We start from the raw sequence: 20,737 nt of genomic DNA, 5'->3' as shown, positions 1-20,737 counted from the left end.
TAATATCACCATGTGACGTTAATCCGATACCAAATCATTTCTTAATTTAATAGTTTTACCTATCATGTCTTCTAGCTACTACGAAATATATATTTGTACTGGTCTTCTCTCAAATAGGTATATACTGAGAACGATGCTATTGTATATTAATCTCGTTTTTTTTTGTGGGGTACAATATTGTATATATTAATCTTTTTTCTTTGTTTTGCAGTCAAAATTAAGCATATACATTATCAGTTGTTATTACCACATCGTTAGCTTAGTTTACAAACGTTTAGCCTACCTCGATAACCTTGGAAAACAATAATTCAAAAAATCTTTACAACGCAACTAAACCGAACTACAGATGGTTATTTATTGTTTCTTTTTAAAAAAAAAAAAAAACAAACCAAAATAACATGTAAGTCCATTTTAAATATTGAGATTCCTCTAGAAGACTAGAACAGAATACACAAATTAGAGTATTTGAAATGATTTCTTTGCACATGTTAAGATAATTTGACAATTGACAATTTATACAAATCAAGTCTGGTCACATTTACATGATACTTTTTTTTGTTGATGAATCTTATGTTCTTATATATATAACGGTTCAATTGTAGGATTGAATTGCAAATTTATTTAAAGAAATAATATTTTTCACACCGTAAATTGCGAATGAGTTAGCCTTAAAAGTCCCCAACAATGATAAACAGGATTCTGAATGTTGACGCATCGATTTTAAACAAATCATATTACTGTCTTTGCCTGTTGCTTTGGGCTACAAGTGAAAAAAGTGAGTATTGTGGTCCGGCTCGGTATTTGCAATCGAAATACCATGTCAGCCACGATAATAAATTCCAGTATCCTTCGTGCCGGTTGCTAAAGCAAAGGAGGAGGCCCATCTTCACAATCCTTGAAAAAAACACAACAAACCTAATTTCACTTCAAAAATTGTGTTATTATTAGAACAGCAACATGAAATTGTGAAAAAGTTGAAAATAGAGTAGACAAATCTGGGTGGATTCGAACCACCAACCTCTCATAACATGAGAGCTCTACCATTTTGAGCTTACAGATATAGTAACACAAACCTTGCCCAATTGGTTTAAAGCCAAATGGGCTAGCTAGAATTTAAACCTTTATTCAACAAAGTTCCTTCCACCCATCTTAATCCCCACTTAACCACCATGATAGCAAACCTTATCAGAGATATCAATCAAAATTTCAAACATGTATAAATCGGCAGTTTAAAATAATATGAAGATGTAAAATCAGAAAGTCGGAAATAAAGAATCCAATGTCGCTAACTGAAAAAATTTCCATCATAAAATGCAAAGTTTTTGTAGCACACTCTTGTAACACATGATGATACAACAATAGGTTAAAGCTTCAAAAACTTAAGACTATCAACTACAATAAATATGTAAACAAGAGCGGGGGGATCAAATTATATCCAAACCCAATCATACCATATCAATATTCATCACAGGTTACTTGATCTAGATACCTTCTATACTCAGTATTACTTCTTCTCTGGAGACTAGCTACTTGAGCCAAAGCTACAGCGGTCTTGCCAGTGCAGTGCAGCCATGGTCGTAAAAGCCATACAAAACAAGATAAAATATACTTCTAAAGAATTCGACACAGTAATTTCACTGTAATACTTCTTTACATAGATATATATGAAGAAAAAAAATAAGAGTACATTCCTACAATCGTTCTTTAAACTGCGTTTCTGAGAATAGCAAATTGCTAATATTTGATGTAATAATCGAACAGAATTAAAATTTCCAACGAAACTTAGAAAATTAACGATTTCATCTACCAATATGGGAGTATGAAGCAAAATTTAAAACCAATTAGGAGATGTATGATTACTGATGGAGTCAGATTTGTTCTACTGATGCAGATCTGTTAATTATGAATTTATGATAAAAACAAAGTGCATAAAATTTAAATTGAAACTTCGAAAATTAAAAGTACCTCTTCGTTGGAGTATGTTGGATTTAGGTATGGCCAGGCTTGTCTCCAGATCCGCTGGTCTTTAGGATCCGGTTCGTTTGAGATTTGTTCTGTGGAACTGAGAAATTTTTGATGAATCGAGATCAAGGGAGTCAAAGAGTAAGAGAGTGAGACGCAAGACAGACACACAAGAGAGGGGAGAACCCGGGCAAAAAAAATAATCCCCCGTGCGAACTCCCCTCACCCAACACGAAACTATTTTTTTTTTATTAAGGATTTTGTGACCTGCCATGCAAGCGCACCTGTCATGGCAAAGGTCGGATGACAAAGATGTTTAATCAGAACTCAAGCCTCTTTCAAAGTAATATCCCCAGAAGGCTGTATCGTCCCTAATAAAACATCTCATACATCCATCAACTTAACTCACATCAATTCACATATCTGAATCTTCTCTCTCCCTTCTTCTTCAATCTCTCCTCTCCACGGATTTGAATTAGCTCGATCTGAAAGAATCGACGAATTCTCATCACCTCATCGATAGATCAGCACCGTGTAACCATAGATCTGACGAACCTTGAGCCCGGTTACATGATACAAGACCAGATCTGGAATCCGAAATTAAACGAACATATAAAAACCAGATCTAACTCAATTGAATAAAACGAATCCGATCCAATTCAGAGAAGCCATAATTACCAGTTCTTCAACCGATCGTCGGCGATCTTGAGCTCTTCGATCCGTCTTCTTGCGCTGAATCAACCGGAGAAACTGGATCTCTTCATATAAGACGTCGATCTGTAGATCGGAAGGAGATACGTGACGATCTACATCGAAAAGCCTCCGAAACGACGACGTCGAAGAGGGATCTAAGAGAAAACGATGAACAAAAGTTGAAGGCATCAATGAATATAAGGCGTATATGAATGAGATATACTAATTGATAGACGCGTTATTATATATATAGAGGGTTAGGGTTAATGGACGGACGAGATTGATTGATTAAATATAAAATGAACGGTTCGAGATTTATCTTGTTGGAGAGATTACGTGTTTTAGGGCTTTATTATTATTGTGAGGCGGTTGTTTTACACACAAAAGAAAAAAAATAAAAATAAAAATAAAAAATAAAAGAAATTACAAGAGAAAGGCGTTTTGGGAAATAGACAGCTAATATGCGGTGTTGGTGTTTTACCAATTCATTTCATTGCGTCGAACCTAAGCACGTTTTCTCATTGACAAATGGTATCTTCGTAGCAAGTTCCTTCACGACTCTTCCTTTCTTTATTTCTTTTTGGTCTTTCTTTTATATTTTATTAAAATCATATCACATTTCAAGAGAAAATATTGGCCTACCTTCTAGAACAATCTTTCACGGGCCATAAAAGGAAATGAGCTGTTACAAAGCCCAATATCAAAGGCGGCAACTGCTCTTGTAAATCCCGACCAATCACATATACTCAGGAAATACTATCTTGTATCCAAAGACAATACAAGAATATGTGCGTGCATTGAATCACCTTCAAGACTAATCTAATAGTTTCTCTCTAGCAGAAGTCTCCATGAGGATTACTAACATTCTTGTTTCCTGTTTGCGATCCACTACCTCTAATCTCAGCATAACCTGGGGGTAGTTTTGGCGGATGGACAACAGGCAAGTTCATGGAAGATCCCGGGACACTAGAAGGTCGGAATGACCAATTGATTGTGCTGATACCTGTAGATGGAGATGGATTTGAAGGGAACTGGTTATGTGGTCTTAGATATATAGGCAATGTGTCCTTATCACTTAGCTGCTGCTTATCAGGGTGTTGCTTATCATAGTCCAGAGCATTAGGTTTTCCTGCTTCGCTTATCATCTCCGCTGGGTTCATGACACTGGCAGTTCCAAACAGCCAAGGCTGTCTGAATTTTGGCTGCTTATCTTCTTTGCCTTTCGGTTGTTGGTAGGTATGATCAAAAGCTTCGATTGGTTTGACAGATGGCTTGTCTCTGTCCGTGAAACTTGGTTCAGGTTGATCCACGGCTCTAGGAGTTGTTGAGCGGGTTGTGGATATTGTCGTTGTGGGAAATGCTTTCTCTGGTGGGACGGCTGGTGTGTAGTTAGATGGGAGCAGGTCGTCCCAATTTTCTAGCAGTTCCTTGTAGACTTTACGTAAGGTTACCTCGGTTAGTCCGGTTATTTTACAAATCTCTGCTTGAGTCTTTCGTTTGTCTTCAAGCTGACATGCCAGATAGATAGCAGCTGCAGAAATGCTGATCGGGTTTCTACGGGTGCAGAAGCATTTGTTGATTACAACTTCTCCAATATGTGTTGCTAGTTCCTAAGAAGATTAAAAACAGACAAATACGTTGGGATCAGAACAGGCATCAGAGTTGTGTATTTGGGGATCTTGCAATGGGTCTCATTCGATGATGAAATATCATTAGCAGATATATCTAAGTCTCACTGAAGGAGGAAAAAATCCAGGCATTGATACACCATTCACGTTGCAATTTAGGCTTTTCAAAAAGAAGCATAAGTTAAGTGGCACACCTGAGCAGATTTATTTAGTTGAAGGAGGGTACAGAATCTTGGCATATGAACGGATATAGAGTTGCTATTGATGGGTTGACTTAGTTGTAGAGCTTCTCCCAAAATCTTGATGTACTTCCCAATTTCCTTCTGCTGTACATTAGCTGCAATGGAGATTTCCTATTGTGCAAAGCAAGCAAAAAACATAAGAGAAAATTTTAGTCCGGATAATTAACTGAAAGAAGTGCTGCTCATATATAAATTCATAAGTAATGGTCCACACTGAGTGGTAACAAATCCAGTCTCTAGATAAGAATCTTATGTTTCCTAGGCTAGAATATGCATCTAAAGGCTAATTTATGAGGGAAATAGTATCATCAAACGACTAGGAAAATTGAAAATTACAGTTACTGATTGAGAATATAATACACCAACACAGAAGCTTGATTCCTTCCTGCAAAAACACAAGCTTCAGAAACCTAGCAAACACAGATTCTAGTTCCTGAATTCAAAAAGTTCGACAGCATTGAGCATTCTATGGCAGCTGTTCAAGACACTGCATCGATGATTTATCCAGGATCAACCATCAAAACACCAATTCATTCAAATCAAAATGATTAGAACGAAATGGACTAACCAGATTGCACTAAGGTAGATACAATTACAGGCAAATGATTCCATCCACAAAGAAAAAGATGTCCTACATAACATTTAACATATAACTCCAATTCATTGGTGTCTTCAATGCAGAGCCATGATTTCAAGAAAATTGAAGGTTCAGTAGCTGAATCTGCAATTAAAACTGGTAATGAAATAGGTTTACTAGGTACCTGAAGAGTTCTAGGCTCCTGGGCTTCCCTAATAGCTTGAACAAGGCAAGCAGTAGATAAAGCTTCAACGCTTCTGTTCCGCAAACAAGTAGCTGAGCAACAATCCCTAAACAGCTGAAAAGCATGCTCAGAGATATCAGAATCTAACCCTAAAATCGACGCCACATCGATTATCTGCATATAAGCCCTAAGATTATCCACCACAACCGTCTACGAATTCGAGTTCGTGGAATTCGATGTGGACGAAGCGAGTTCTAGGGTTCGTTCGAGCTCAGCGAGATGACCGGAGAAAGAGAGGGAAGAGCGAGCGAAGATCGGGCTTGGCTCGAGGGACCAAGTAGAGAAGGCGGTGATGAATCCGGTTGGTTCAAACGGATCTTCTACGTCTTCCGGAGACGGTTGCGCCGCCTTTTGGAGGTCGGAAGTGACTAGGCAGAGAGGAGTGTCTTGGGCTCGGAGATGAAAGAGATGGTGGTTTTGCGTCTGCCGTTCTTCTACTACGCGACCGCATGATGAGCACTCCGTTATCGATTTACCGGAACTTGTGGTGGCACACCGTCCTTGCGCCGATGAACAGTACGGGCACTTCATTGTTCTGTTTTCTCTCTCTTTTTTTTTTCCTTTTTTTATTGCTCTTCCGACGTTTTGATAAAAAGACGAGAGTTAAAAAAAATCGCGCTAAATTGTTCTTTTGAGAGACATCAAAATATTGTAATCATTTTGTCACTTCAAACATATTAAAAGTGACTGCTAAATGTAGAAAAATATATATATATATATTACATTTGCAACAATGAAGATCTTGAGCTTGGCACAATGAAGATCTTGAGCTTGGCACTAGACACGCTGATTCAGGAGTCCCAATTCGAAGACCTTAGTAGAAGAAATGTATTGTTTCTTATATAGCTCTATGTAATTATCAATCGATAGAATCATAGAATGTAAATTGATCTCGAAACAAGAAATTTAATATTACAAATTGAACTATCCATTTGGTAGGTCATCTTTTGGCTCCATATGATCGGAGGTTTACATGTAAAACGTGTAATACCAATACCATAATCAGCTACTTGTTGCTGGCTTGTGTAGAATTCTCTTCAAGTTTCTTCCCAAATCCCTTGCGTTCTGAGAACAAACAAAACAGAAAACACTCGGGTTAACTCTGTCTTTGAACAATCCAAATATCAAAAATTGAATTATGAAGTCTATCAAGAAGCTAACTTGAGTAGTGGAAGCTCTACCAAACTTAACCAACCAACTTACACAAAAGGCGTTTTGCAATAAATGCAAGAAACAAAACCGAAAGCTATAGCTATCTAAAATCTCATAACATAATTTTTAAGAAGACACAATCTACTCAACCACATGCTATTATAGTATTATACATCCCTGTATCTCTAAAATGTAATAACCTATACTCTAACACTAGATCTTAAGAACCAATCTCCAGCAAAAAAACTAGACCTTCATCATCTTAAAGTACATACGGGTCTTTGAATGTTTAGATACAATTGAAGAGAGAAAGAGAGAACCAAAAGAAGGTACTAAAACAAAAGGCAAGATCTACCATCTATTCAAAACTGTATCTAATGACTCTAATTCACTAATCCCACACCCATCAAAAAACACTAAACAATTTAGTTAAAAAGGAAAAACGGAATGTAAATGAAGAAGCATCACCATTGATCTGGAAGGAGGTGGATCAATAGTAATAGACTGCACCGACATCTTGGCGATTTCACCAATAGCAGCCTCTCTAACCCCAGGGGCATCACTAGTGAGTTCTTCATAAGCAGCTACAAAAGCCTCTTGCCAAAATCTAGGCAATTTGATCCGACGACTACTCGTATACACATCCCACATATGCTTCACCACTTTCTCCCTCTCTTCCATTTCCTACCACAAATTCCAACAACCTTCCAAAAATCAGCCTCCAATCAAATTACAAATATACAAACCAAAATCTCAAGAGAGAGTAACCAAACCAGAACGTCGAGGTTATCGTAGTTTGGAATCCCGAGATCTTCAGAGAACCGGTTTAGATTCCCGGTGGTTAACCGGAGAGTCACGGTGCCAGTAAACATGGACCAAAAAGCCAAAAGCAAAATCGCACCAAACGCCCAGAACTTGTATCGACCTCTTCCAAACAAGATCGAGTCAGAGTTCTCCTTCTTCGAATTCGCCATAGCTGTTCCCGTCGCCGTACCTGTAGCCGTCGTCGTCGGCAACGCATCGTCCTCCTTCATCTCGATCTCAGATATAAACTAAACTCAGTAACCTTGCGTAGTTGTGAAGCTAACACCAAATCTGAGCTCTCATGAATCGATTTCAGTAGACTCAAGTGTGTACTCGAAAGTGTCGGCTATAGTTTTGTTAAATCTGAGAGTTCACTCTCTTCACACTAATAACTGGGCCATTGTTTTCGTTTAAGTAATTGGCGATATATTAGCCGTTGATCTTAAATTGGTAACGAACTACTTTATAAGTGTGCGTCAATCGTGACCGTTGGTTTATAAATTGATAAAAGCCACACAAAAGAACACATTAAAACGGCGTCGTGTAACGAGAATCAAACCGCTAAAGCGCAGTCGTTTCATTGAAAGATTAAAATAGAGATTAAACATGCTATGCTAAGCTGCGCTGCTGCTTTCGCCGCGTACTTTATCACCGTCTCTTTGGAAAAGCGCTTCGATTTCTTCTAGTGATTTACCTTTCGTCTCCGGCAAGAGGAAGAAGAAGAAATTCCAAGCCACCGCCGCTACTCCGGCGAACATAAAGAATGCTCCTCCGGTGGTTATCGCTTTACTTAACGACAAGAACGACATCGACACGGTGGCGTTCATTATTCTGTTCACCGCAACGCCGAGACTCGCTCCTTGTGCACGAAGTTTCAAAGGGAAAACCTCAGAACTGTAGACCCAAGTTATTGGGCCGAGCCCAATAGAGAAAACCGCCACGAAACTATAAGCTGCGACGATGCTTAGAACCAAAGCCCACGCTAATTTCCCACCAGAATTCTGGGCCATTGTAAGCCCAAATCCTAACGTTGTCAACGCTATGACCATACCTCCAACGCTGGTCAACAAAAGCTTCCTCCGACCTACCTTGTCTAACAAGAAAGTTGCTGTGAAAATAAACGTCGTTTTCATGATTCCGACACCGATTGTAACAAGGAAAAGCTTGTCTTTAGCCGTGATTCCTGCTTTCTTGAAGATCTTCGGACCGTATAAAAGCACGGCTTCGATTCCTGTCGCGTGCTGGAAGAAATGGATCCCAAGAGCGGTCAAAAGAACTCGTCTCACTGCAGGGGTCGGTCTTAAGATAAGTTCTTTCCACACTCCTTCACCATGAGTCTTCTTGTTCACCATTTTAACAACGTCGTCTTTGCATTTGGGGTCGATTCCCGCAGCAGATTTGATATCTTGAAATCGGAGTTCTGCTTCTTCGGTTGAATTCGATACCAATTCCAAGATGTCCCTGCCTTCCTTGAGACGGCCTTGCATAATCAACCACCTTGGAGATTCTGGCATTTTCAAGATCCCGAACGCTAGCACTAGGGACGGAACCGCGGCTATACCAAGCATGAGTCTCCAACCGATATGCATAGGTAGCTTGGAGAAGAAGTAATTCACGAGATAACCGAGTAAGATTCCAATACTGATACAGAGATGAGGAAGAGAAGCTAAGAGCCCTCTATGTGAAGCTGTTGCGATCTCGGCCGAGTAAACCGGAGCAACCATTAGAGCAAAACCAACTCCGAGTCCAGCGGTGCATCTACCGGTGAGGAGAACTGGATAATTCGGACCCCAACCCATCATAATCGAACCCAACATGAATAGTATCGAGGCCAAGACGATTGTGTAACGCCGTCCGATTATATCCGACGTTCTTCCGGCGAGCAATGATCCGAAGAGGGCACAAAGGTTGAGAATCCCGGTGAGAACTTCGATTTGAACATCGTTTGTCTTCAAATCTTCTTCTATAAACACCATCGCTCCACTCATCACACCAGTATCTATACATATACATATCTTATCAGTTATCAGTGATCATTAATAAAAAAATAAAAATAATACTATCCCACATAATTTAAATCGTTAAACAATAATATATGCATGTATAATCAAAATTACAATCCTATGATCTTTTCAACAAAAAAATATTGTTATTTTAAGAGATTTTTTTTTAATATCAAATACTTACCGTAACCGAAGATGATGGAAACGATGGAGGCGACAATAGCACATTGAAGAGCGAATCTATTAACTCCGACCGGCTTCTCGCCGGTGATTTGATCGGCCATGATTAATACACCACCACGTTAGTAATTACCAGAAAATATAATCAGAGATCTATAGTAGAGAGTAGACAGACTAAAAAATATATAAATGTATCTCCCAACTATATGTATAAGCTTTTTATATCTGAAAGTTAGTTAAGAGTTTGGTCTTAATCTCTCACTACCAGAGAAGATTCGATGAATGTATATATAGAGAGACAGTACTCGTGTAAGGCACAAGCTTGTTAAGAGAGGATTTAGTTCTTTGAATCCAGTGGACAAGAATCATCCACATCTTCTTTATTTGTATTTATAGAAGAAAGATCAGATTCGTAAAACCCGATCAAAGATTCTAATTACGGACCTTTGCTACTTGTGTAATTACTTAATTTACAGCTTGACCAGACTCTAAACTTGGTAACTCGATCTGTAATGCTTTAGTTGGCAGTAGTAGTTTTAGCTAAGTTGTGGTTTTGGATAAGAACGTTTATGTCATTATGTGTAACAAAGTTGACTCTTTTTTTGGTATTTCATCTACAAGAGTCCGTTGTAATTATTGGATAAGAACTATTTTTAATATCTGCTTTTTGTTTTTATCCTCGTGAAGATTATTAAATTTTCTTGTTTTTTATCCTCGTGAATAATTTAAATTGTTTGTCACTGACTCACTGTGTGTAAACCAAACACAATTTTTGGCTTGACTCATGAGGGTCAACTATGAAGAGTGTAAAACGTCATGGGTCCATTTTAATAATTCAATTCAAAGTTTGAACTTTTAGATGATTTACTTAGAAAAGTCAAGTGGCTATCCCATTAAATGGATTTATTTTAAGAAAATACAAAAGGTTGCGTTAGTTTAGACTTTGAATCATGTGAAAAGCCATATACTGTCTTTGTGAATTCAGCCAATAACCAAATACTTAAATTCGGATATTTGTTGAATTTTTTTAATTATGTAAATATATATATCTTCTAGGCCTGGACATAAAAACCGTACCCGAATACTCAATCCGGAATCCAACTCGAAAAACCAGGTTCAGGTTTGCCTATAAAACCCTATTGGGTTCTATTTTCTAATATCCGTGGATTTGGGTTAGGATCGGGTAATACCCGGTACCCATTTGGGTACCCATTAAACCCGAACATATAAACATATTTATAATATTTATAAATATAATACAATTACCCCAAAATTATGATTATAATTTTGAATATTTCATTTAGTTTTATACCTAAATATCAAAAATAATCAAAATATCTAAAATAGTTTGTTATGTAATTTAACTAAATTTATTTAAATTTAATTATATTTTTTCGGGTACCCGTTGTTCGGGTACTAATCGGGTTCTAAAATTTGTAACCCAAACCGACCCGAACCCGATAGTACCCAAACCAAACCGAACCCATATATCTAAAAATACCCAATGGATTCTATTTTTCTAAACCCGTTTACCCAAACCCGAATGGGTAATATCCAAATCCGAACGTGTTACCCGAATGCCCAGCCCTAATATCTTCAAATTTCACATACATGAATATTTTCTTACCAAGAAACTATTATTGGAAAAAAAAAAAAAAAAAAAAAAAAAAAGGAGGAGGAAGAGATGTTTTGTATACAATTTCGTACTAAAATGTAGGATTTTTATAAATTTTAACGTGATACAACAACTAGTTCCGAATAAAACTGTCGTTTTGTAGTGAAAAAGTTATATATCCCATCAAAAATTAAACGCAGTTTCTTGCTATTCAAGAGCAAAGTACAAAACCTAACCTACATCTTGTGGATTGAAACCTACATCTATAAAAAAAAACAAAAAACCTATACGGAGCTAAAAGTCTAATTGGGTCCAATTTAAGAGCAATAATTAATATTGATTCGATATCTTAAAACTAATACTTTGTCTTAATTATAAAAAGAAATCTAAGAAAAGTCTCTTTATACTACAATAATTTTATCAAATGTTGGACTAAACAGTATACACCATATGTGCGCAGCCGTAACCTCGTGTGGTGGTAAACGTCATCTAACGGATGTACAGTTTTATCAAATATCAAGATGATTAAGATATATTAGCCGATGAAGTACTATTAATCCTGAACATAACATTACAAAAACAACAAACCAAGAGGAAATATTATGTGCTTCATCTTAATATAATTACAAAGATAAGGATCCATTGGATTTTGGATATTTGAAATTCATGCAGTATTGTTCATTGAAAAACGTCGTGACTTGAGACAAACGGTTTGATTATTGAAAAACAAAAACAAAAATTAGTGTCACTTATCCAAAAATTAGTGTTCGGATTTTTGACCTTCTCTTTTGGTGTTTGCTCAGAGTCTGAGATATGAACATGAATTAAGATAGTGACTTGAGAGAGGGGACAAATTAAATTTGTATTCCTGATAGCTTTTTTATAGACGCTCAAGTAAAAAATAAACATTAATCGTGGAATTTGGAATCAACTGTTGAAACGACAATACAGTTCATTTACACGTTCCTCATTTAACGTTGTTAAAAATTTTCAAATTTTTGTTAAAAGTTAACTTTTTTTAATTCATCGAAGTTGATCGTGTTTTTACAAAAACTCACTTTATAAACATTCCACAGATTTTATTCACCTAATTTGTACTGTTCTGTTTCCAAGTGAGTGGTGACGTTATTGGACCTTTTTCGTCAAAAGCTAACATACTTTTCAACAAATATGTTCCAATATCATTAACGAGCCATCTGTGTAATGATGATTATCTTACACACTCTAGGATTTGCCAATGCGCTGAAAGAAGTTGCAACTCGAAACACTTCGTCATCAGAATCCTTATGAATCCATATATACACACACCATCGTTGAAGATTTGTCAATCGGGCAAATCAAAATTAGGGGAGGTCATGTCATAAACTGAGTTCGAACGAGGTTAAGATTCCACTATACCCAGAAGCAAAACTTAGGTATACCAACAAGCGGCAAACAGAAGATTTTGTAAAAACAACATGAAATGAATCAACTTGAAATTCATCATGAAACAAGTGTGTAGAACATAGCAATGACACTATCTGAAGCTCTGGATATTGTTGAACACCAACAAAAACTTCAAGCTAATTTATGAGGAAAGAAAAAATGCAGGATGAGCTTATAAATAAGCTGCATACTACTAGATTATAGTTTTCAGTAACTCTTAAACAGCTCAAGCAGAAAACATAAGATCGACTTCAACCACAATGCTATTGAGCTATTTAAGCAGCAGCCTCTTTTGCAGAAGCATCCGTTTTGGAATACAGCCCGAGTTCCTCCTCGAGTTTCTTCCACGCATTCATGAAGCTCGGAGGAAACTTCTTCTTCACCGTTCTAATCAGCCCTTTAGCATCATCTATCTTCTTGTTCGCTACCAATCCCACAGCCAAATGCTTCAAAGTATTGAAATCAGGAATCTTGTGCATATACACACTCTTCTTGAAGATCGCATAGCCTTGCTCGTACAATCTGCTGTAACACAGATGAAATATCAATGTCCTAAACGTAGCTGCGTTTGGAGCACAGTTGTTTCCTTCAAGCCCTTCATACACTTTCTTAGCTTCATCCAACATTCCTCTCTCGCAATACGCAGTCATAAGATAGTTATAGCTAATGGTATCAGGTTTCAATCCCATAGTGCTCATTTCTTCGATCAACTCCTTAACTCTTTCAGGGCTTTCCTTTTGAGCACTCATGATACGAACATTATAAGCTGCACTATCCAATTCGCAACCTTTCTTAACCATCTCGTTCCACAAGTTTTCAGCAACCTCAAGCTCACCTTTCTTATACAAGGAGCTCAAAATGGTGGTGAAAGCAATGGTAGTGACTTCCATGGCTTTACCTTGCATCTGTCTCATAATCTCAATACCTTTTTCAGGGGAACCAGAGTCACAGTATGACTTAATCAATATACCGTAAGAGATTTTGTCAGGAGTGACCTTACTGTACCTCTGAGGAATTTCGTCGAACAGTTGGGGGACTTTATCAAACTTCTTAGAATGGAGACAAGCGTTGAGCAAGGCGTTGAAGGAAACAGCTGATCTGGGTGTGCCGTATTGATCCATCTGCTCGTAGGCTCTCATGGCGTGATTAAACATAGAGGCTCGGCCGTAAGATCTGATAAGCGTAGAGTAGAAAGGTTCTTCTTTGATTTTGGGATCTTTTTTGCTGGATTCGATTAGGGTCTCGATGTCTGAGAAACGGCTACACTTTGCGAGACGACGAACAGTGAGCTCTTGGGCGTAGCGAGATGAAACAGGTGAAGCAGAGTGGTCTGAGACATTTGCGTAGATCTGAAGGGCTTTGTCTGGATCGTGTTCTTTCCGAAGAGTAGACTTAGCTTTGGAGACAGTGATTTTCCCTGAAAACGGACCAGTAGCTTCGACGGTGGTCGTACCATCTGCGGCGGCTGTGGTAAAGCGGCGAACAAGGCGGAGAGAGATACGAGATGAAGCCATTTTGCAGAAATGAGTGTTGTTGGACAGTGGTGGCGATAAAGGAGACGCCTTTTTAGGGTTTAGTTTGCTTCACAGAGATTTTGGGTTTTACAAATTGTTTTTTTTTTTCCTTCAATTCAGCACTTCAGAGAGAACCAAAACTACTTAATGGTTCCGATAGAAATTATTACTCAACTTTTTGTGTTGCTATAATTAATTTACAACACATCATGTCACATTTACGATAAACTTGGTCATTGTTTTTGAGATTAATATAAAACCAAAAGACTGGATTTGGTAAAAACGTTATAGCAAGCAATGTACCGACGAACTATATCGATCATCTCTTAGTCTTACAATCACGCAAAAGAGTCTTCAACTGTAAGAAAGTACTTAGAAAATTTAAGTAATAGAGAAAGCAAACAAACAACAAGGCATCTCAGGCACCATAGTCACCCTGTTCAAACTTGTCTTCGGGGTAAAACACTGCAACGACTTCGTTTCCTCCAAATTTCCTACCATTCATCCCGATTCTTGCCTTGGACGAGCCATCTGTATCGAGATACTTCAAAAACACCTGCACAAAAATATATCAAGACTGTCAGATTAAGACTAAATAGAAATATACAAGAAGCAGAGAATAAGAGAGATATAAGGGTTTTGGTACAAACCTTGCCAAGGCCTGGCACTGGCTCACCATTGGGGCTTGGACGCGGAATCACAACATTGGTCAAAGCACCTGCATTTTAAGAGTTAAAGTACAAACATTTCGAAAACAAGAGAAGAACACAGAGACAAAAACAAGTTAGTTTTTTTCTTTTTAAGAAAAAGTGGCCTTTGATGAAAATTAGATTAGGAGGTTTATGCAGTCTCCTGTCTGTGTATGTTAGGGCTGATTCTTTATAGCAAAAGGCTGTAAAACAGTACAACCAAGAAAACAGAGAGACAGATCAATATGCTTTTTATCTTATATTTCAAATTAGACCATATTACGCAATAAAGAGGTCTCTTACCAAACTTTCCGCCTTCTTGTCTCATGTCTTCCATTATATCTTCATACTCCTCGTCATCTCTAAGCTCATCCTCAGTAACAACTTGAGTCAGACATACCACAGTTGTTGCCATTACACCCGGCTGTAACATAATCCTCTGCAAAAGAGAGAAGCATCAGTCTTTTAATCTTATAAATGGAACATCCAAGTTAGTACTTAAGTAACAAAAGTCTACCTGAAAAGCAATTTGCTGCTGTGCATGCAGTAATACATTCTCTTGTTCAGGCTTTGGTTGCATTGTTCCCTGGTTGGCACGTCTCACTGTAAGAGTCTTATCTCCCATCTTGATACCATTTAGGGCAGCGCACGCAATATCTGTAACAGAAAGATCTTGGTATACACAAAAGGCGTATCCTTTAGAGTTTCCTGTTTCGCGATCTTTTACAAGATCAAATCCCTTTAGGGCTCCAAAGGACTCCAACAACTCCCTGACTTGTGATTCGGTGAAGTAATATGGAAGTCCACCAACAAAAATACGATCTGGTCCCTCAAGCCCACCCGAAGCACCTGGAGTCAGACCAACAGCAGCTAAGTTTAGATTGGAACTGGGCTGGCTTGGACCAAGAGTTGCAGCTAGGGACGGGTTATAGTCACTAGGTCTCCTCACCTTCACTGGAGCTCCCTGGGAGAAAGAAAAAATCTTATTAAAAAAAAAAGCATTCAGAGAATAACCTACTGTATATACCAAAGAAATACAAGTACTAAAACTCAACTAAATATTTGGTAGTGTGGTAAGCATTAAACGTACCTCAAATATAATTCCATCCAAAGACATAGCGTTACTTGCTTCTTCAACAGATCTCATCTCCACAAAAGCAAACTTCTTCTCGTGGTTTATATATACATTAACAACTGCATCACCTGCGAGTAAGAAGAATAAAAAACGATTAATATAAGCATCAGACAAAGGATTCTCTACTAGTATCTGCACCAGGATTACATACCTGGACCAGCAGTGTTTCCACCAACAGCAGCCATAACTTGACTAAAAAAAGTAGCCACAGACTGCATTACAGGATAATAAATCAATGTTAGTATCAGTTGTTGGAACATTATATAAGTGCAAAAAATTAAATGGATATTAACCTGTTCATTTGCCGTAGGGGAAAGTCCACCGACATAGACTCTACGAGCATGCCTAGTTGCCTGAAGACACATAGTAAATAAGGAGGCAATATTAGAAACAGAGACACGTATATTATCTTGCATATATGATATAACCATGTAAAATTAAAGTTAACCTGTTGTGTCATAGCCTGAATTGGCATCATAGGGAGACCCCCAAATGGCTGCAGGAAAAGGAAATAGAAGAATTAGTGAAAGAAAGACATAAATTAAGGACAAAAAATTAAAGGGTAAAGACCACGGACCTGTCCAGTCGGCAAGGGAAACATGTTGGGAAACATCCCAGCCCCAGGAAGAGTTGGTGGAGCGGGTGGAACTTGGCCTACAAAAAGGAAAACAAGTTAGTACATGATAAAAATACATGTGAGAAAACCTAGTTCACCGTCCCTGGAAATTTATTGGCGATATAGCGATATCACGATAGGTTTGAGTCTTGTATGGGGAAAATTTTTGCAAGACTAACAACCAGGGATATGTACTGAGGATGAGCAATACCCATATAATTATTGCAGTAATTCGTCCTTGTATATAAGAAGAGCTAACCAGCCCACACCCACTGTTGCCTTACCAAAACAGAAAAGCAAACCAGAAACACAAAGAACACCAAACAACCAGAAACTCTGTTTTTGGCTGTATGAAAACAGCCTATGTTTTTTTGTAGTTAATTAGGATAAACAGAATTTATCAAACCCACTATGTGCCTTAGGTATGAATGCTACGTTTATGAGAAGGTGCTGAATTGAAGACATAAAACAGATACCTGTAACAGCAGCACCAGAAGCTAACATTGCAGAGGCTGGAGGTGCCATATCGAATCCACTGACTCGCTTACTGCAACAATATATATTGAAGTTAGAAACTCTCTTAGATTCAAGCAATTATTTCAAAGAGTAATCCAATGAGGAACGAATTACTACCTTTTGGATGGAGATCGTGACCTTGATCTGCGCTCAGACCTATCCTTTGAACGAGAACGAGATCGACGGCTACGTCTACCTCCTCGATCATCTCTACGCCTAAAAGAAAGAAAGAAAAAAGAAGCCAAATCAGTACCTTCCATTAAATAGAAAAGTGGAAAATATAAAATTTTGATTCAAGAAGAGTCACCTATCATGGTCACGATCACGGCTTCGGCGGTAGTCATCATCATCCCTACTACCACGTTCCCTTCTTTCAGTACGCTCCCTGCTATGTTCCCTGTGACGACTACTTCTGTGATGACGCTCGCGATCTCTGTCCCTGTCTCTACTTCTCTCCTTGCCTTTCTCTCCATCTCTGTCCCTGCTTCTACCAGAGACTTCAGAATCCCTTTCTCTGTCCTTATCACGTCCCTTCTCTCTCTCTCTATCTCTACTTCTTGAAGTCTCTCTTTCATTGTCACGCGTTTCCCTCTACACAAACCAAAAAAAAAAACAAAACTCGTCAGATACAAATCAAGAATCAATGAAACTAAACAAAAACACAACAAATGATGAATAAATTAAACCTAATATCAATCATAGATTCTAGAGTTAGAAGATAAACAAAAGTAACCTCTAAACCCTAACAATCTCAATTTTGCATTCCTATATCAAAAACTCGACCCCAAATTGAATCCAATTTGCTAAGAAACATAGATTTGAAACTCGGAGAAACAGAAGCTGGAAGATTTAAAGGTAAACAAGAGAACAAATTACCTTAGGTTTCGAGTCTAATTGATCCTCGATTTCGCCGCCGCGAGCTCCGTTATCTTCGGCGTAAAGGGCGTCAGCAACCGTACCGTTTCCCTCGTGATCTTCGAAGTCCGTCATCGTTTCACCGGAATGAACGCTCTCACCGGGGATAAGGTTTAGATTAAGTTTTTGTAGCTTCGTCTTTGTTTCTGCCGTCGAGATTCGAAAGAAGAGGAAACCAAAACTATTTTTAGGGCAATTCTGATTACTCTATTATTATATAACAAAAGACTAGAGTACTAGACCGCCATGGAGGGTATTTTTGTCAATTCATGTTTATCTATTTCCATTTATGATCTTATCTGCGATGAGAAAATAGGCCGGCCTATATTGATTAGGCCCAATATGTGGCCCGATCCGTGTTTAAGATAAATAGACCCAGTTTTGAGAGTTTAGCTGCTAGTTACAGCAAGTACATTTGTAAAACAACGACAAGAACAGAACTAAACAAATGTAATAAACGAAAGAGTTATCAATAACTTGAAGTAAACGTCAGCCACTCAACAAATGTCTCGGAAATCTTTTAATTATTTCACATTCCCCATCTACAAAGATTTAAACAAAACATAATACAATATACAACCTGAAGACATGGCAACAACAAAAACAATACAAGAGATACACAAATAAACAGGATAAGAGGAAAAAGAAAAAAGAAAAGAGACGTCTGAACAAGTTATAACCATTAACAACAAACCAAGATACTCTTTTGGCTATTTAAACCTTCCTCTCGGCGTTCTCCAGATTACATTTCCTCTTCATCTGCCACTCCCCATTCTTTCTCCATCGGTAGTTGAGGTTCTTCTTGCGATGGTTGCTGAGGCTGAGGTGGCCACCGCTTCTTCTCTTCTTCTTTTTCTCGTTTCCTCCTCTCTTCTTCTTCCTTCTTCGCCTCTTCTTCTTCTTTCTTCCTCTCATCACGTCTTCTCTTCCTCTCATCATCCATCTTCTTCTTCTCCATCTCCACCTTAAGCTTCTCCACTTCTCCTTCTGCACAAGAAGGACACTCCAACACAACCGCTTCCTTCTGAGCTTCAAACAATCCATCAATCGTCACACTACTCACGTTAAACGAAGCAGCCAATACTTGCCGGTCAAGCATCCGCAAAGCCGAGCTCTTCCCGGATAAAAACTGTGGCTTGTTATTCTTAGCTGAAGTTGTAAACCCAATGAACACTAACGAGTCATTGTTGAAAGACATTTGCGCCATTGGATGTAACCTTGGAACAGCAAAAATATCTCCTTCCTCTACCTTAAACCTCACGTTCTTACACTGATCATCAGATGATGATGAGCCCCTTGAAATCGAAGACCTAAGCACCCTAACCATTCCTGCTCCTTTCAACACAATTGAAATCTCGCAAGCCCATGGATTCCAGTGCGGTCCCATCATTGACGCTTGAGTTAGATTCACCATGGAAACTCCAACCATTGAGCCTTTCAAAACTTTCAAATCTTTTCTGTTAATTGTTATAGTACGACCGTTGGGGCTCTCGAAATCTGGTTCGGATTCAAAAACATTAAATGTTTTTGCTTTCTTCACTTTCTCTTTCTTCTCTTTCTTCTTCTTGTTTTCTACTGAGTCAACGCTTCCAGCAAAGAGTTTGAGTAATCGCGGCTGCAGCTGCCATGTGTTGGGCACACATGGTGGTGAGCACGGCATATCACTCACGATCAATGGTGGCTTCGTCCGGTTCCTCATCAGCCCTATAATCTCCTCAGGCACCTAATCAAAATCATCGACTTTAATCAATCACTTGATCATCTACAAGAGTAACTTGGGAAACAAGATAAATGCAATACCCCAAAAGCTGACTGGAGAATTGTCTCATCAAAACCAAACAAGAGTTCTGTAATACTCGAATACGCACCAAAGCAAGGATCCTGCATCCATTGAAGAATAAACAATGAGAAGAAATTAATAAGTCAAGAAAATGAAAAAGAAATAAATCATATCATACTCACATGTAAACACTCCTCGTTGTTGGAGAAGATTGCGTAAAGCCTAAGTTTGGTTCCAAGGAAGACATCAACCGGTTCGCTCTGTAAATAGAAAACCGAACCGGGACGTAGCCTGTAAACATCCCCTCGTCTTATCTCGGAACTCCTCGCTTCCTCCTCCACCCAATTCAGTATCCCACTTCCTATACAATAAAATCACCACAGGTCCGCAATCAAAGTTTAACCTTAACCGAAACTGATCCATAAACAAAACCAGAGAAAATAAACCGATTCTTATTTAACCAGCGTCAACCGAACCAAACAAAATACATGACATTGAAATTAGTTGATGTACCAGAGTCAACGAAGAAGACCATATCAGAATGAAGAAGAAGAGGTAGCAGAAGCATGTTTGGCTCCAAAGTTATGGAATGTATTTTGTAAGGACCCATCCCACCGCATCCATCTCCGATTTGGACGGTTGAGATCTGTCCGAACTTCGATGTAAAGATTGGTTTCCATTGATCTTTTTTAACGAGTAGAGGCGACGAAAACCCGCAACATGACGGCACAGGGACGTCGTTTTCGTCAGACTCTTCCGACTTAGCGGACGACTGAGTGCAGAGGAACAAGAGAACGAGAAGAACAGAGAGTGGCAATACCGTAAATTTAGTCATTGTGTGCTCTGTCTTTTTTTTGTTATTCAATGCAAAAGCGAATTAAAATCGTATAATATAGGAACCATAAAAGAGATACAATGACCACGTGGCTTAATTGTTGGACACGTGCTTGCTTTACGTTGACAAGTGCATGGTTCGATCTTACCAAGAACAAATTGCCGCTAAAATACAAAGTTTGAATTTGAAAGATAAGAAGTGTTGTTGATGAT

The 20,737-nt window shown here is 38.4% G+C and overlaps 6 protein-coding genes, 1 long non-coding RNA gene and 1 pseudogene across 28 annotated transcripts; all 8 read right to left on the bottom strand.

Moving 5' to 3' along the window:
- Positions 1–601: 601 nt before the first annotated feature.
- LOC147935721 (uncharacterized) lies at positions 602–2,920 on the bottom strand. Of its 11 annotated transcripts, none has more exons than XR_015568745.1 (5): positions 2,641–2,920; positions 2,247–2,549; positions 1,452–2,062; positions 1,019–1,181; positions 602–894 (listed from the first exon to the last, which is right to left on the bottom strand). It is a non-coding gene; the product is annotated as an uncharacterized LOC147935721 (long non-coding RNA). The 11 variants fall into 11 exon arrangements; XR_015568746.1 differs by having other exon boundaries at positions 1,120–1,181; XR_015568747.1 differs by having other exon boundaries at positions 1,490–2,062.
- Positions 2,921–3,353: 433 nt separating this feature from the next.
- LOC104716470 (plant-specific TFIIB-related protein 1-like) lies at positions 3,354–6,022 on the bottom strand. 3 transcript variants are annotated; one of them, XM_087469587.1, is made up of 5 exons: positions 5,287–5,951; positions 5,094–5,156; positions 4,862–4,910; positions 4,478–4,636; positions 3,354–4,265 (listed from the first exon to the last, which is right to left on the bottom strand). In XM_087469587.1, exons 1-5 carry the CDS (start codon positions 5,409–5,411, stop codon positions 3,489–3,491), a joined length of 1,173 nt encoding a protein of 390 aa, XP_087325713.1. In that variant the 5' UTR covers positions 5,412–5,951; the 3' UTR covers positions 3,354–3,488. The 3 variants fall into 3 exon arrangements, with proteins under 3 accessions (XP_087325713.1, XP_087325715.1, XP_087325714.1); XM_087469589.1 differs by lacking the exon at positions 4,862–4,910 and having other exon boundaries at positions 5,287–6,020; XM_087469588.1 differs by lacking the exons at positions 4,862–4,910; positions 5,094–5,156 and having other exon boundaries at positions 5,287–6,022.
- LOC147935720 (plant-specific TFIIB-related protein 1 pseudogene) lies at positions 5,497–5,877 on the bottom strand (annotated as a pseudogene).
- Positions 6,023–6,164: 142 nt separating the features above from the next.
- Positions 6,165–7,754, bottom strand: LOC104716471 (uncharacterized). The gene is made up of 3 exons (XM_087469591.1): positions 7,272–7,754; positions 6,967–7,182; positions 6,165–6,411 (listed from the first exon to the last, which is right to left on the bottom strand). The coding sequence occupies exons 1-3, from the start codon at positions 7,530–7,532 to the stop codon at positions 6,349–6,351; spliced, it is 540 nt and encodes a 179-aa protein (XP_087325717.1). The 5' UTR covers positions 7,533–7,754; the 3' UTR covers positions 6,165–6,348.
- An 18-nt stretch (positions 7,755–7,772) lies between these two features.
- On the bottom strand, positions 7,773–10,068 carry LOC104716472 (putative polyol transporter 6). The gene is made up of 2 exons (XM_010433851.3): positions 9,490–10,068; positions 7,773–9,301 (listed from the first exon to the last, which is right to left on the bottom strand). The coding sequence occupies exons 1-2, from the start codon at positions 9,587–9,589 to the stop codon at positions 7,917–7,919; spliced, it is 1,485 nt and encodes a 494-aa protein (XP_010432153.1). The 5' UTR covers positions 9,590–10,068; the 3' UTR covers positions 7,773–7,916.
- Positions 10,069–12,542: 2,474 nt separating this feature from the next.
- LOC104716469 (small ribosomal subunit protein mL103 (rPPR7)) lies at positions 12,543–14,258 on the bottom strand. The gene has a single exon (XM_010433848.3). The coding sequence runs from the start codon at positions 14,037–14,039 to the stop codon at positions 12,801–12,803; it is 1,239 nt and encodes a 412-aa protein (XP_010432150.1). The 5' UTR covers positions 14,040–14,258; the 3' UTR covers positions 12,543–12,800.
- Positions 14,259–14,311: 53 nt separating this feature from the next.
- On the bottom strand, positions 14,312–18,122 carry LOC104716468 (splicing factor U2af large subunit A). Of its 10 annotated transcripts, none has more exons than XR_015568740.1 (14): positions 17,872–18,117; positions 17,303–17,586; positions 17,113–17,211; positions 16,956–17,026; positions 16,441–16,517; positions 16,312–16,359; positions 16,157–16,216; positions 16,015–16,075; positions 15,819–15,931; positions 15,678–15,692; positions 15,246–15,577; positions 15,032–15,167; positions 14,690–14,931; positions 14,312–14,595 (listed from the first exon to the last, which is right to left on the bottom strand). XR_015568740.1 is itself a non-coding variant. In XM_087469586.1 (13 exons), exons 4-13 carry the CDS (start codon positions 16,692–16,694, stop codon positions 14,458–14,460), a joined length of 1,062 nt encoding a protein of 353 aa, XP_087325712.1. In that variant the 5' UTR covers positions 16,695–17,026; positions 17,113–17,211; positions 17,303–17,586; positions 17,872–18,122; the 3' UTR covers positions 14,312–14,457. The 10 variants fall into 10 exon arrangements, 4 of the variants coding, with proteins under 4 accessions (XP_087325712.1, XP_087325711.1, XP_087325710.1 ...); XR_015568741.1 differs by having other exon boundaries at positions 14,690–14,757; XR_015568742.1 differs by lacking the exon at positions 15,678–15,692 and having other exon boundaries at positions 15,246–15,598; positions 15,815–15,931; positions 16,691–17,026; positions 17,872–18,119.
- Positions 18,123–18,415: 293 nt separating this feature from the next.
- On the bottom strand, positions 18,416–20,737 carry LOC104716467 (vicilin-like seed storage protein At4g36700). The gene is made up of 4 exons (XM_010433843.3): positions 20,204–20,737; positions 19,873–20,051; positions 19,711–19,791; positions 18,416–19,633 (listed from the first exon to the last, which is right to left on the bottom strand). The coding sequence occupies exons 1-4, from the start codon at positions 20,523–20,525 to the stop codon at positions 18,653–18,655; spliced, it is 1,563 nt and encodes a 520-aa protein (XP_010432145.2). The 5' UTR covers positions 20,526–20,737; the 3' UTR covers positions 18,416–18,652.

Source organism: Camelina sativa, chromosome 10 (assembly GCF_030686135.1).
Source record: "Camelina sativa cultivar CO46 ecotype springtype chromosome 10, ASM3068613v1".
Taxonomy (NCBI): domain Eukaryota; kingdom Viridiplantae; phylum Streptophyta; class Magnoliopsida; order Brassicales; family Brassicaceae; genus Camelina; species Camelina sativa.
This window is presented reverse-complemented; position numbering and strand designations above follow the sequence as displayed.

What these genes read in the sequence shown, in the direction of transcription:
- LOC104716467 (XM_010433843.3), bottom strand. Translation starts at nt 20,525, where the DNA reads ATGACTAAATTTACGGTATTGCCACTCTCTGTTCTTCTCGTTCTCTTG. An exon ending in ACAACGAGGAGTGTTTACAT is followed by an intron (nt 19,792 to 19,872) that starts GTGAGTATGATA and finishes CAATGGATGCAG; the next exon opens with GATCCTTGCTTTGGTGCGTA. An exon ending in TTCTCCAGTCAGCTTTTGGG is followed by an intron (nt 19,634 to 19,710) that starts GTATTGCATTTA and finishes GATTTTGATTAG; the next exon opens with GTGCCTGAGGAGATTATAGG.
- LOC104716470 (XM_087469587.1), bottom strand. Translation starts at nt 5,411, where the DNA reads ATGCTTTTCAGCTGTTTAGGGATTGTTGCTCAGCTACTTGTTTGCGGA. An exon ending in AGGAGCCTAGAACTCTTCAG is followed by an intron (nt 5,157 to 5,286) that starts GTACCTAGTAAA and finishes AATGTTATGTAG; the next exon opens with GACATCTTTTTCTTTGTGGA. An exon ending in AACTAAATAAATCTGCTCAG is followed by an intron (nt 4,266 to 4,477) that starts GTGTGCCACTTA and finishes TAATCTTCTTAG; the next exon opens with GAACTAGCAACACATATTGG.
- LOC104716468 (XM_087469583.1), bottom strand. Translation starts at nt 17,985, where the DNA reads ATGACGGACTTCGAAGATCACGAGGGAAACGGTACGGTTGCTGACGCC. An exon ending in TGGAAACACTGCTGGTCCAG is followed by an intron (nt 15,932 to 16,014) that starts GTATGTAATCCT and finishes TCTTACTCGCAG; the next exon opens with GTGATGCAGTTGTTAATGTA. An exon ending in CAGTGCCAGGCCTTGGCAAG is followed by an intron (nt 14,596 to 14,689) that starts GTTTGTACCAAA and finishes ATTTTTGTGCAG; the next exon opens with GTGTTTTTGAAGTATCTCGA.
- LOC104716472 (XM_010433851.3), bottom strand. Translation starts at nt 9,589, where the DNA reads ATGGCCGATCAAATCACCGGCGAGAAGCCGGTCGGAGTTAATAGATTC. An exon ending in TTCCATCATCTTCGGTTACG is followed by an intron (nt 9,302 to 9,489) that starts GTAAGTATTTGA and finishes GTATATGTATAG; the next exon opens with ATACTGGTGTGATGAGTGGA.
- LOC104716471 (XM_087469591.1), bottom strand. Translation starts at nt 7,532, where the DNA reads ATGAAGGAGGACGATGCGTTGCCGACGACGACGGCTACAGGTACGGCG. An exon ending in ACGATAACCTCGACGTTCTG is followed by an intron (nt 7,183 to 7,271) that starts GTTTGGTTACTC and finishes AATTTGTGGTAG; the next exon opens with GAAATGGAAGAGAGGGAGAA. An exon ending in CACCTCCTTCCAGATCAATG is followed by an intron (nt 6,412 to 6,966) that starts GTGATGCTTCTT and finishes GTTTGTTCTCAG; the next exon opens with AACGCAAGGGATTTGGGAAG.
- LOC104716469 (XM_010433848.3), bottom strand. Translation starts at nt 14,039, where the DNA reads ATGGCTTCATCTCGTATCTCTCTCCGCCTTGTTCGCCGCTTTACCACA.